The following is a 13,646-nucleotide window of genomic DNA, read 5'->3' on the forward strand; positions in this document are numbered from 1 at the left end:
TCTTTGTTAATGTAAATTGTAGAATTACACTGTATTTGATATTTAATGAGACTGCACTGTCATCATAACAGTCAGAATCTTTTTTTTATTATATAATGGTTAATAAATAATGTTTACTAGGAGAAAGAAATCCAAGACCACTACAGAAACTATTTGGTGTGGTAATATACCTATGGCAAAAGAGGTGCGAAGCGTCATTTCCTTTTGACTTTCAAGGTTGTAGACTGGAAGGTTCTGTCAAAAAAAAAAAAACCCCAAACAGAACAGCTGGGGAGGGGAAGCAAAAGGGGAGTATTTGTACTTGTATTTGTATTTGTACTTGAATGTATGTCAAACTGCAGCACAGGCTGGCTCTTTGCTTCATACTCTGCCAACTTCACCCTGTGAAGGACCAGTGCTGTACATCTGTAGCAACACAGTGAGTGCTGCAGCTGGCATTAGGCTGCTATGTCTGAGACAGCCTAGAAGATCTTCTGTCCCTTCAGCCCACTAACTCATGGTATCCATGAGTAACTTCTCTGTTCTATGGTCTTTTATCTTAGCACTTTACCCTGAAGCAGGAAAAGGTTCGTGATTATTGTGACTGTTGAGCAAGTCCCAAAGTAGTAAGAATGATTTTTTAAAAATAAAAAATACAGACTGGAGCTTTAGGTTTTCAGTAGGAAAAATATGATTTCATGATGGTTAGAGATACTGGTATATAAGTAGCTGTAAAAACATCCCTCGAGATGGACGGAGTAAAGAAGATACTTGTTGCAGAACTGACCAGGTTATAACCCAGACCTGTAGTGGCACCAAATGTGTCCCATGAAAATAATTTCACTTAAGGCAATTGCAGTTTTGACTTAACTTCAGGTAGCAGAACTTCACTGTAGGGTCTGTAGGGTGCTGAATCAGGAGCTGCTCAGCCTCACATTTCTACTGCTTGCAGCCTGTTGTGCAATGCTGGCATTCCAGCTTTCCTGTTTGTTCTCTGAAATGTGGTTCAAGGAAAACAATAACAAAACAGTGGAGTGCTGCCAGTAATGTAGTGAAATAGATCACATTCTTTAAGTTGTTTATTGATCATCTTTTCAAAGACAGTTTGCCATTATGTCTTGTTATTCCATTATTGAGCATGTTACCTGATGTAATTTTTTTTTCTTGGTTTCTAGGGGTGAGTTTTAAGGATTCTGGAGGTGGATAAATGAGCACATGTGGTGGGCTGACTCTGGCTGGGTGCCAGGTGCCTGCCAAAGCCCTTTTATCAGTCCCTTCCTCAGCTGAACAGGGAAGAGAAAATAATATAAAAGGCTCATGGGTCCAGATAAGGACAAGGAGAGATCACTCACCTATTATCATTGTGGGCAAAACAGACTGGACTTGGGGGAAAATTAATTTCATTTATTACCAATCAAATCAGAGTAGGATAATGAGAAATAAAAATAAATCTTAAAAACACCTTCCCCCAACCCCTCCCTTCTTTTCTGTCTCAACTTTACTCCTCATTTCTCTACCTTCTTTCCCCACAGTGGCACAATGGGATAGGGAATAGGGTTGCAGTCAGTTCATCCCATGTTGTCTCTACTGCTCCTTCCTCCTCACACTCTTCCCTGCTCCAGTGTGGGGTCCCTCCTACAGGAGACATTCCTCACACATGGCTGCAGTGGGTACTTTCCATGAGGTACAGTCCTTCAGGAACAGATTGCTCCAGCCTGGCTCCCCCATGGGGTCATAAGTCTTGGCAAAAAAACTGCTCCAGCCTGGGCTCCTTTCTCCATGGGTCTACAGGTCCTGCCATGAGCCATGGGCTTCCTATGGGGTCCTGGCCTCCTTCAGTTGCATCCACCTGCTCTGGCATGGGGTCCTCCATGGGCTGCAAGTGGACAATCTATCTTACCAAGGTCTTCACCATGGGCTGCAGAGGAATCTCTGCTCTGGCTCCTGGAGCACCTCTTTTCCCCCATTCTTCACTGACCTGGGTGTCTGCAGAGCTGTTCCTCTCATATTCTCACTCTTCTCTCCAGCTGCAGTTATACTTTTTTATGCTTTATTTTTGTCCCCTCCCTGATGATGGATATACCACCTGTGCTGATGGCCTTCATCAGCAGTGAGACCATCTTAGAGCTATCTGGAATTGGGTCAGTCAGACATGGGAGAAGCTTACAGCAGTTTCTCACAGAAGCCAACCTTGTAGCTCCTCTGCTACCAAAACCTTGCCACAGAAATCAAATACAGCACAGCTAGCATGATTGCTGATTTTTGTTTTGGTTTTGTTTTAAAGTTTTTTTGAGTCAGGCAAGATTTTTTAGTGAGAATACTGCCCTATATATCTTGCAGGGAGGACTGCAGATACTTACCTACCTGGTACAGTTCTGTTTTCCCCAAAGTGTTTCACACTGGTCCTTTTTTGTCCTGTTGTTCATAGTGCTGGTGATTCATTCATGAGGTCTCTGATCAGAAATGCTGAAACTCATGTTACTTTGTCATTAGCAGTCATTCAATAAATAAGAACTGCAAAACACTATGAAATTTAGTCTCATCTCTGCTATGTTGCTGCAGGGTCTTTCATTTAAGAGTTCCTGACAGTGATAAAAGGGAAATCCTCTTTTAATTAGAGGTGTGTCTTGTGAAAGAGGGTTTTTATTTTTCATGTACTCTGTCATGTTCCCCAAAGTACTTGAGTTACTTCCCTGGCTATTTTATTTTATTTATTATTTTTACTTTACACCAAACACTTGGGTTTACTAAATACGGGCAAAAGAGTTTTATAGACAAGATCCTAATTTTCAATGTCTTTTACTTCTGCTTCATAAAGTACAAAACATGTCTTTTTAGTATGAGATGTTTCTGCAGAAGGCTCTGGGTTGCTTTTTTTTTACCTGAAATATTCATCCTCTTGAATCTCTCTTAATGGTTCTGTTCTTTGGAAGAAATAAGACCTAGATTTAAATTTTTTTGTTTAAGCAGGACAGCTGGGAAATTGTAGAAGGACTTCGGGGAGCAATGAACTGTACCCAGGAGCCACAGAAGCAGGAGGGCTGCTTGCTGAAAAAGAGGAAATGGCCTTTGAAGGGCTGGCACAAGGTAGGAAAAGAATGAGTATCCAAAAGCCTGAAAAATATGGGGGAAATATGGGGAGTGATTGTGGTAGGTGTTTTTTGGTTTTGTTTGTTTGGTGGGGTTTTTTTGTTGGTTGTTTTTTTTTGTATTTTGTTTGTTTGGTTTGGTTGGTTTTAATTATCTGCATTTCTGATTACAGAGATACTTTTTTTTGGACAGAGGGATTTTGAAGTACTCTAAATGCCAAGCTGATGTAAGTGATCGGAAACCTTTTAAGGTCATTATAAAGTGACAACACTGTTTTATCCAAAACAGCAGTAATTCTATATTGTTGGCAATGGGAAACAGAGTTTGAGTAGTTGTAAACAGCAGGGGAAAGAGGGGAAAATTGTGGTTTCTGCAGATAATATATATCCTTTCGCTTTGTTCTAGAGTGACTGTGTACTTTTTAATTTTTTGCAGATAGAGAGAGGGAAGCTTCATGGCTGTATTGATGTTGGACTTTCTGTCATGTCTGTAAAGAAATCAACAAAATGTATAGATTTGGATACAGAAGAACAGATATACCATCTGAAGGTATGTAGATTGTTATAACCTTGCTCCCAATATAGCAACATTAACTGTGTATGGTGAAGACCTTATGTATGGTGAAGACCTTATTTATTTTTTTTTAATCTTAGGAGGTCTGCTTGTTGCATTTATGATTTCCTTTCTAGTGTTAGCAGACTGGTTTACAGCTTACAATTTGAGAGACCTTACTGAACTATTCTAACTCTGTTCTAAATAGGAACTTCAAAGATCTTGTGTTAAGCAGAGCTTTTTTTCAGTGAGCACTTTTTCCAGTAGAGTATTCACTTGTTGCACAAGTACTTTTATTTTCAGTAGTTGTATCTTTCCTCTGGATAACACAAAGAGGAGCATTTTCCACAGTCAAATGTGTAGATTTATCTATCCTTGTAGAACAAATTGTTTTAAAATACATCACCAACATCACATTTGTTTGTGATTAGCTAAACCTTGACTAAAATGGCAATTTGACTAAAATGGCAATTAAGAAAAGACAAATTAAGTTTGGTTCTTCCAACTTCCACCTAGAAGTTACTAAGTATTGTGTTCTCTACTCGTAGTCATAACTATACTTACTGAAGTTTCTCTTTTTCTCAGCTTTATCCTGTGATTAATTTTCTGTCATTCTTAAGCTCATAGAGTATGCATTTCAGTAAGAGCTCTGTTAGAAAAAAATTCCTGGTATTTTGCTAATGAAGGTCAGCCAGGCTAGCTGCCTAATGAGCCCAAAATAGCTTAGTTTCTTCTTTAGTGATTTTGAATGTGAATGCTGTAAACCCTGAAATTTTGTGTAGGTGAAATCTCAGGAGCTGTTTGATGAATGGGTAGCCAAACTTCGTCATCACAGAATGTACCGTCAGAACGAAATCTCCATGTTTCCTCATGATGTCAATAATCTTTTCTTCCCTGTGTCTACCACTGCGGACTCTGTCTCTGGTTTCTGTGATTCTGCTCCGGGTAGAAAGGTAATAGATTTGATTTATAGATAATGAGATTTCATCGGGGATGAAATTAACCTGAATTGTGTTTATCAAGTAAAGACTATAATGGACGTTTGTGGTGGGTTTTCAGTTATCATATAAAATGTCAAGAGGAAAATTGTAAAATTTACTCCCAAGCAGTTTGATCTGTGATGCTGTTAAGTTTTATAATAATGTCTCATTGTTTTAATGCAGTAAATGATGCTTTCATGATGACTTTGTAAACTGGATATTGAGTATCCTCATAATATTTGAGACACCTATCAATATTTGTCTGATATTTGCTGGTGAAAGCCAGTCTGGATCACGTAAGAGCACTCAGATAGATGTTCTTTTGTTTTGGTTTTTTTTTTTCCTTTAGCACTTTTTCATTTATCCTTTAGCTAATAAAACCTCTTCTCTTTTACAATAATGAATCTTAACTGTGTGTACCTGAGAAGTATATAGTAATTATCCAAGAGGTAGAAGAATTACTCAGAGTAATCCAAGGACTGTAATTGTAGATGGGTACAGGGTCTGAATGGGTCCAGTTGACAGTGTACTTTTCTTTACTTAAAGTTGGTGTTAATTTTACAAGTGACCTGACAAGTGCTCAGTTACACACCATAAGTGACCTTTTTCATGCACTTGCATAGAAGAGTGACTGTGTCTGGGCCTGAACACAACCTCTGTGCCTTCAGCAGTCTGCACGCTGGATGGCTGATGTTCAGCCAAAGAAGCTCCTCTGGTCCAGTTTACAACCAGTCATCTCTTTTGAAAATACTGGGGGTTTTAAGCAATACTGTGTTACTTACTATAACTGAAATGGCTGTTTCTGTCAGCTCCAGAGGTGTCTTCTGAGCAGCAATTGCCTCTTTGTTATCCTCCTATCTAAAGTTTTCTTTCACCTGGCTATATTTCTCTGTGATCTGTGGGCTTGTTCTCCAGTGCCTGCAGTTTATTACTTTGGTAGGACAACTGAGTATGAGTTTACCAAACTCATACATGTGCCTGAACATCTTCTTGCTAGTGTCTGAGAGAGAGGGGATCTGAGTGAGCAGTAACTCACCCTGCAGTAGTGGGGCTGTTCTGTGAAGCTGATGTCCCCATGCTTTGTGTGGTGCCAGCAGCTCTGTGGCTCTGACACCCTGATCCTCTGAGGCTGGGTCTGTAAGGAAATGATGAACCTTTTTCAGTCACTTAGTTCTTTCTCCCAAAAGTCAGCAGGGATAGACAAGGAGAAAAATATTGAGGGCAAGTGGAACATTGTAAATCCCATGATATCTCTATGCCAGTGTTCTCAGGAAAAAAAAAAAAAAAAAAAATCCCTTTCAAAAGCATACCTAAAATCTGTTCTCACTGTCAGGAAACTAACCAAAACTAACAATTTCTTCTTTGGCATGAAAGGCTATAATTCACTTCTAAGTTATTAATCCAGATTTGGACTGCAAAGAAGCCCTACTTATTTTCATGTGAAAAATAGAAGGGGATAGTTCTTAAGCTGCAGTTAATCACCTTAGCTCTGATGAAGCTAAATGGAAATTTGCCAATTTACACCATCCCTCACTTGGTTTTAGTTGATATCAATCCAGCAGTTAGGTTACTTTAACAAAAATATATCCATTGAAATTTACATTGCATTTTATTTCCTTGTGGAAATGCTTCATCAGATTTTCCATTTTTGTTGTTGTTGTTGTTGTTGTGAGCTAGGTTTATGTAGCTACATATGTTTATGTGGAATGCTTGGATCCTAAAAAGCTTATCCATGCTGATTTAACCCAAAACTATGCTGCTAACTGGAGCAATGCAAACTCTCTCTGGTCTGTTCCTTGGTAATGCCTACTTCCATTTTCCCTCCTGTTTGTGCCCCTCATGTATATTAATTCTGGAAAACTTGGTCATATGAGAGAGACTTCTGAAGAGGTAAATGTGGAATTTGTTCATAAAATGCCAATACCATTGCTTATCTTAAATTCAGTTAATTGTGCTTTTAACTGTACTTTTAATTGTACTTTTAATTGTACTGGGACTGTTTTTTGGGTATACATATATAGATAAGTACAGCTCATACAGGCTTATGTAGCAATAAAACAGCTCAGGTACATAGATTGATTTTAAAATAAGCATGCTTATTGATGCTTACTACTATTGCATATTGATGATATAAACTGACATAGTCCTGGATGACATCACACAGTGCATTTTGCTTTAATCTGCCACTCAGGTTAGAGCTTATATTATAAATTTTAAAAGGCCAACTAAGAAAATGGCAACTAACTGCAATGTAGATGATGTTTGCTATTAAAAGATACATCAAAACTCAAGTGGGACTAGTTTTATAAGTTGAGCAAGAGGTAATGAAGTTTGTAAAGTGTATTCTTTAGAGAAGAGCAAAACGATTTAGTTAGCTTCTCATAACCACTGAAGTGATCATGCAGTGGCACTTAAGAGAAAACATTTTAAAACTTACTTTAAACACTATGTTAACAAAGCATGTAATTTGTGCAACTTCCTGACATAGATGTTTAAGCAAGGTCTAAAACTAACAGCCATTTAAATGGCTATTATCTGTAGTCATGTTAGAGAAGTAAACAGCATTCTAAGCCAGAATTAACTGATAGTACTAACGGGTAGACATTACTTCCCACTGGAATCTACTTGATTGTACTGCTCAGTTAGCTCTGGTACCGAATCGCCAGCATCTCTTAAAGCATCTGATAGTTGGCACTGTTGAAAATGAGAAGTTTGAAAATAGTTGCTGAGATGTTGTGATATGGTAGTATTTACCCAGATGAGGTGTAGTCACGTGTACTGATGCCTGTCAAGCCAAGCCCATGCTAAAGTCATACAACCTTGAGTAAAATTTTTGAATAACATTTATTGCATCTTGCTTTCTTCACTGAAAAATAGGTTTAACAAATACGTGCATGTTTCATTTAATTTTCGGGGGGTTCTTTGGAGAGCATGGAGAAGGAGCAGAATGTCCAACTTTAGTCTTCCTCAGACTGAATTTCTTTAATTGTATCAGTCTGACGCAACTGATGCAGAGCTTTGCCTTTCCTCAGGGTTTAGTTTGCAGCAGATTTTTATGGCTCCTTTAGTGTTTCCATTGCTTGTGGACATCAGTTCTGCTAGCATGTCTGACAACATGCTTGAGGACTCTAGTATAAAATTTGTACATACAACAATAAATTATTGTTTATTAATTATTCACTTGTTCTTCTTTGGAACAGGCAGGCAGCTTGACCAAACAGAATTCAATGTCAGCTGGAGGTAACTTGTCATACTCCTTTTCAAGTAATGAGTCCAGGATTTCATCTTGGTTACAGTCTTCTGAGGACATGGAAAAATGCTCAAGAGGTAATTGAGGAGGAAGTTGACTGTAGCCTAATATTTCTCTTAGCTTTTCTTTTGTCAAGAGTACTACTCTGTTAAGCAGTCATTACAGGTAGTTTTCTCTGAAACTGGAGGGAAGAGTGGGGTTGTTGTTGATTAACTGGCTACTTGGTTTTAAAACCAAGTGATTTTGGACATTGGGGTATCAATTGTGGGCACCTCTTCACAGAACTTACATATTTCAGTACATTTTTATATATAATTATCACCTTCAGTAGTAAAATTTGAACTTTAAAAAAAAAAAGAGACGTGAAAAATCTAGTAATTCCAGGAGCACTAAATCTTCACACTTCAAAGTCACCTTCTGCTTTCGTGCTTTCCTAAGAACGTGAAGATCGTTTTTCTGGGGGTAGTCTCTGTGTGATACAGATTTGCTAAAGTTCTACCACTAAGCTTCAGCTCTAACATAGAGGAGCCTCATTTCTAGCTCTGATGGTGCAATTCAGTCTTGGTGCCTATCGCATTTCTACTTTCACCATGAGAAGCTCTAAATATTCCCAAACTGCAATGCTTATCACATTCTTCTCATTTTCCTGCAAACAACTAGGATAAAATGTCATGATCATTAGACACACCATAGAGATATGTTTCAATATTTTTAATTTGAATTTGAGTATAGAAGGATGTAAGCTTTTTATTCTGTCATCTAATAATGTGCTTTTAGTCAACAAAAAGCCTTAGCTAACTATAATCAATATACAAGTAACCTACAAAGAAAAAACTTTTAGTTTCTCTGTTACTTCAGGGCAACTGAAAATGTTCTCTTGTTCAAAACAGAGCTCTCCAACTGTCACACATATTTACTGGAAATGAACCAACTGTTACAGAGCATGGATGTTCTTCACAGGACATACTCAGCGCCTGCTATAAATGCTATGCAGGTTTGTTCAAAAAACAAAACAAAAAAAGTTTTTAATTCCAAAAAACACCTTGATCTTTTAGGATTTGGGGTTATTTCTTCTTAGCTTGTCTGGTTTTATGGCAATCTGTATTATTTTTATCCTATATGTTGTTAAAAAGGCTGGACCTTTTGAAAGCCCAAAGAAGGAGAAGAGAACACACAGGAGGTGGCGATCCAGAGTTGTTGGGAAAGAGGCTAAAGGAATGTTACAGGTAAATTCAGTCCTCTCAATGCCCATCTTACTCCAAATCTTAGTGATCGATCACTTCTTGGAGTAACCAGTTTAGGAAATATGAATCCTTTCTAAGTAGTGTTTTGTGCTAGTTCATTTTAAGTGGTAATATAAGAGAGAAAACACAAATAAGTTGCCATTGATATCTGCAATAGGGTCTGCGCTGTTACCTTCAGGAGACTGGCTGTGGTTTTCACTTGTGTTTTTGATCTGCCTCCAATTTAGGGGTCTGTGTGTTGATTTTTTTTTTTTTTTTTTATCAGTACAGATTTTGTACTGATAATTCTTCAGATAATTTTCTACACATTTGCATCCAGACGCCAAGTGATTACATGCTTAGTAGTGAAAAATCATATAGCATGTGTTACAGCTCTCAATGAGCTTGTTTCTTGGAGTTTTGCCAAATCTCCAATTATGGTATCCTGGGCAAAGTTGTATCAACAGTTTCATAGAATCATAGAATCTTTCAGGTTGGAAAAGACTCTTGTGATCATCAAGTCCAACTGTCATGTCTACTCTGAAAGTTCTCCCCTAAACCATATCCCTCCCACCACATCTAAGCAACCTCTGAACACATTCAGGGATGCTGACTCAACCACCTTCCTGGGCAGCCTACTCCAATGTCTGACCACTCTTTCTGTGAAAATTCTTTCCCTAATGTCCAGTCTAAACCTACTCTGTACAGTTTAGTTTAGCAAGTGTCATTGATTCAAAGCCTATTGGTAATTAACAGTTTTCCCATTTTTTGCTGTCTCCAGCATGTAATCCAGGTGGGTGCAGTAAAACAAAATTTTCTTTACAGATTGTAAAAGCATCACAAATGGCTGTTATCCTTACAGGTGCCTTCAGTATTTTCTGCCCCTATGAGACTACATGCTTCCAATCCCAACTTATCTACAATAGATTTTGTAGAGGAGAAAAACTACTCTGATGGCTCTGAAACATCATCAGAATTTACTAAAATGCAAGAGGACTTATTTCACATTGCACATAAAGGTAAGTGAAATTGTGTTGCATATGTGGTTTTATATAATCAGAATTTAAATAATTATGTGACTTCTGAGAATCCTGTTCAATGTTTAGAAAACATAGAAAACACCCTCCCTTCCTTCAGTTCTCTTCAGGAACTGCAAATGTTGAGATCTTGAATAATTTGAAAAAATTGTCTTTATCATGACATTTTATTTTTTTAAATTGAAAAAAGGTCATCCTTTTGTTTTCTGTCAACTAATCAACTAAAAATGTTGATTGCATTGTTTTGACAAAAGGTATAAATCCTAAAATAATTTGCTATAAGCACAACAGACTCATACTCTTTTGTGTTTGCATGCAAATGTGCATAAGCACACGTATGTTTGTATATTCCGTGTTCTTCACTGTATTTCAGAGTCAACATTTGTTGGTGATGCAAGGGTTGCTATGGTAGTAACCTATTTTTAGTGAATACAAAAGAGTAAAGTCATGTAAAGCAGCCAGAGGGGCAGCTTGGCTGAAAATGTTTCTTCTCAAAATAATTTTTCATTAGCAGGGCCTTGTTCCATCACCCTCACACCAGAAACAATAAAAATGTTTCAGTGATCCTGATGAGGAAGGCACTTAAGCATTTATATCTGAAAGACTTTGGGGAGTATTGACTTTGTCCACTTTTGCACAAGATAATGGCTGATGTTATCCATAAGCATTCTAGGCTTGCATTTCCCCTCCAGTGCTGATGTATCTTGAATCTGTTATGTAAGAAATGTAGTAAACCTTATCAAGCCAGCTGCAGTCAGAACTGATGTGTGTTTTCCAAAAAGAGAAAAAAAGTCGAGGTGGGATGCAACTGGAAAAGTTGCTAGGAAGTAGAGCCAAGAAAGCACCTACTCACGGTCATCTTACCTAAAATTTCCATGTTGGAATATTGGGTTAGATTGACCCATGTATAAGGGACTTGTGGACAATTCTGTACAGTATTATTTCACTAACAGTATGAAGATTTTTTTTCCAAATTTGCTTCATTCCACTCCCCTTTCAAAAAAGGATAATGAAGACAACTTTTGTTTTAGCAATAATAATTTTAAAAATTAAATAAAATGTGACGTGGGTACTTCAGTGAAAATTTAAGTTATACAACTTATTAAATAACATTTAAGGTTATTGAAGATTCTGGCCATGTCATCAGCGTGTGAAAGGCTAACATGAAATGGATCATACTGAGTACATCTTCCTTTCCATGCCCTGTGATACTCTTAAAATTTTCTTCAAATACATTAAAGTCTGAGAATTAGCTTTGGTAACTGGTTGCAGTAATTTCTTAGAAGAGTAAATTAGTTTACATCAAATACTCAATGAAGAGATGATGATTCAGGTTAACTCTGAGTGCATGATTGGAAGACAGAGCTATCAGAGATTTCTTGGGTTTTGCCCTATCCATACATGCATGCTCAGGTTTTTGTATCTTCATTTCCCTGTAAAGGGATAAATTTTAGATTGTCAGTTCTCATGACTGTATTACAGGGCTTGATTAGGCCCTCATAAATCCTCTATTTCTCCAGTTAGATGCATAAACAAATATTATTTGAATAAATACGCATTCCTTAAAAGTTTAAAAATAAGGAAAATTCATTTCCCCTTTAAAAATCTAGGGACCTTAAAATGGCATGGTCTGTTGTCTGATTTGAATGTTTCAGGCTGGTACTTCTACTCACGAAAGAGTAGAAGTAGCAGCATAATGTTCACGAGGTTCAGGATCTGACTCTTTGAGTCACTCGAACACCTAACAAATTGAAATTTCTTTGTCCCAAAAACATATAACAAAACTCAACACCACAGCTCACTTGCTTGTGGGGACACTACTAAACCTATAGCTGTGGCGCAGTATATGTTATAGCTACATTTTGATTTAATTTTTTTTCTATTTCATTTTTTCCCCCTGCGTTCTCTTCTTCTCCCCCACATTAAAGGAATGTGGAATAAAGTTATGACCATCTGAAGATTCAAGCTAATTGGGGAACAAAAGCAAGTGAAGAGCAAATGTGGTTAGTTAGCTTTGTTGCCATCTGTCACAAATGATCAGAGTGATTTTGACTGTGGCTAATATAGTCAACACAGTAGCATTCACCATAAACATTTTTCCTACTAAAAAATCCACCCTATAACCTTGATTAATATTACTTGGTTTTAGTAACCTACCCTCGATCTCTCAACCTAAATTCTTGTTTCTGTCACCATAAATGATGTTTCATGGAAGTTTTACATAATTGATATGTGTACATTTAGTATGAGGTTTTAACTGTCGCTTTTAACAAAATGGTTCCAGTTTACTTCACCTTGAGGTCAGCTTTCAGCACCATATCTACAGAGAGAGAAAAGGTGAAGCAGATGCTGGAGCACGACGCATCCTCATCTCCATCTGCACAAATAGTTGGCTTGAAGAATGCCTTAACATCCGTAAGTGGGTTGCTGAAATCCAGCAAGCTTCATTGCCATCAGATACTACTTTTAAATTTTATAATAGTTAATTTTTGTTTCTGTAGTATCCGTTCTGTGCTAGAATTTGCAGCGCTGTATATTACTATTCTATAGCATATTATTATATATTGTGTTTTTCAAAGAGTCTTTCCTAAATATAACGTTGTTGTGAAATCACTGAAGTTTAATAGATTGGTATAGGTATCTAGTGTAATTTATATCATTTGATGTTAAGAATCAGAGGGGGCTGTTCTGTGACAATGAGTCTACTTTCTCTCAAAACATATACTGTTCAATCACCCAGTTCTGGTAGGCTGTGGGTTTCTTTTTCTTTTCCTAAACAGTTCTGAAGTATCCACTGTATGTCTTAGCAAAAAATAAAGGTGAGAGTGGCTGAAAGTAATTGGCTCTTCCTTCTAATGCACCAGAGCTTCATCATGCTGCACCAAGACACTGTAAAGCAAATTCAAGTACAGTTTGTTTATATGGACTTCTAACCTTAATTATTTAGATTAGAATTATCTAAAAGTGGTAATGGAGGCAGAATTCTAAACATGAGCCTGCTCTTTAAAAAGGTGTGGGTTTTGTTTGTGTGCTTTGTATAACTGATTCAGACCAGAACTCTCAGGTCAGTCAACATGTCAACTAAACAGTGATCTGATTTCAAAGCAATGAGGGCCATCATTACCATGGTTTTAAAATTTCAGTGTTTATTGCAAAATCCTAATCGGAGGCAGGGGAGACTCTCTGGCATTGACATAGATAATTTTATAATTATTTCACTATGAAAATTCCCTTTGCTTTTCAAAAGTTGCATATGATTAGAGTTCTTTAAGCATACAAAATACCTCTTTGCCTAGCTCTTTAAAGGTCATGATGTCTTCATAGCATTTAGAGAAAGCTGATACCTGTTGTGTAATAATTATGCTTGCTCACCTGATTTTTTTTTTGTTTTTGGCTTTCAGATGTTCCACTTTTGTTATTTGAATAGGTGACTTATTTTTGGAGTGTTACTTGCCTACCATTTAATGTAAAAAATATGTTTTAAGATGTCTGAACTCAGTGAAGACTCAGCTTAACGTGAATTTTTTTTGTCCAT

The 13,646-nt window shown here is 37.2% G+C and overlaps 1 protein-coding gene across 7 annotated transcripts in view; it reads left to right on the top strand.

Annotated features, from left to right (window-relative positions):
* Nucleotides 1-13,646, top strand: part of OSBPL3 (oxysterol binding protein like 3) — an 84,832-nt gene that overhangs the window by 44,578 nt on the left and 26,608 nt on the right. For 5 of the 7 annotated variants that reach the window (XM_071735679.1, XM_071735680.1, XM_071735683.1 and 2 more), the window contains 9 exons: nt 2,947-3,066; nt 3,242-3,295; nt 3,505-3,618; nt 4,404-4,574; nt 7,802-7,928; nt 8,742-8,845; nt 8,985-9,077; nt 9,937-10,093; nt 12,396-12,526. In XM_071735679.1, coding sequence (XP_071591780.1) covers nt 2,947-3,066; nt 3,242-3,295; nt 3,505-3,618; nt 4,404-4,574; nt 7,802-7,928; nt 8,742-8,845; nt 8,985-9,077; nt 9,937-10,093; nt 12,396-12,526 — 1,071 coding nt within the window. The remainder of the gene's footprint in view (nt 1-2,946; nt 3,067-3,241; nt 3,296-3,504; nt 3,619-4,403; nt 4,575-7,801; nt 7,929-8,741; nt 8,846-8,984; nt 9,078-9,936; nt 10,094-12,395; nt 12,527-13,646) is intronic. The other 2 variants (XM_071735684.1, XM_071735686.1) reach the window with 1 other exon arrangement.

This window comes from Heliangelus exortis, chromosome 2 (assembly GCF_036169615.1).
Source record: "Heliangelus exortis chromosome 2, bHelExo1.hap1, whole genome shotgun sequence".
Lineage (NCBI taxonomy): Eukaryota > Metazoa > Chordata > Aves > Apodiformes > Trochilidae > Heliangelus > Heliangelus exortis.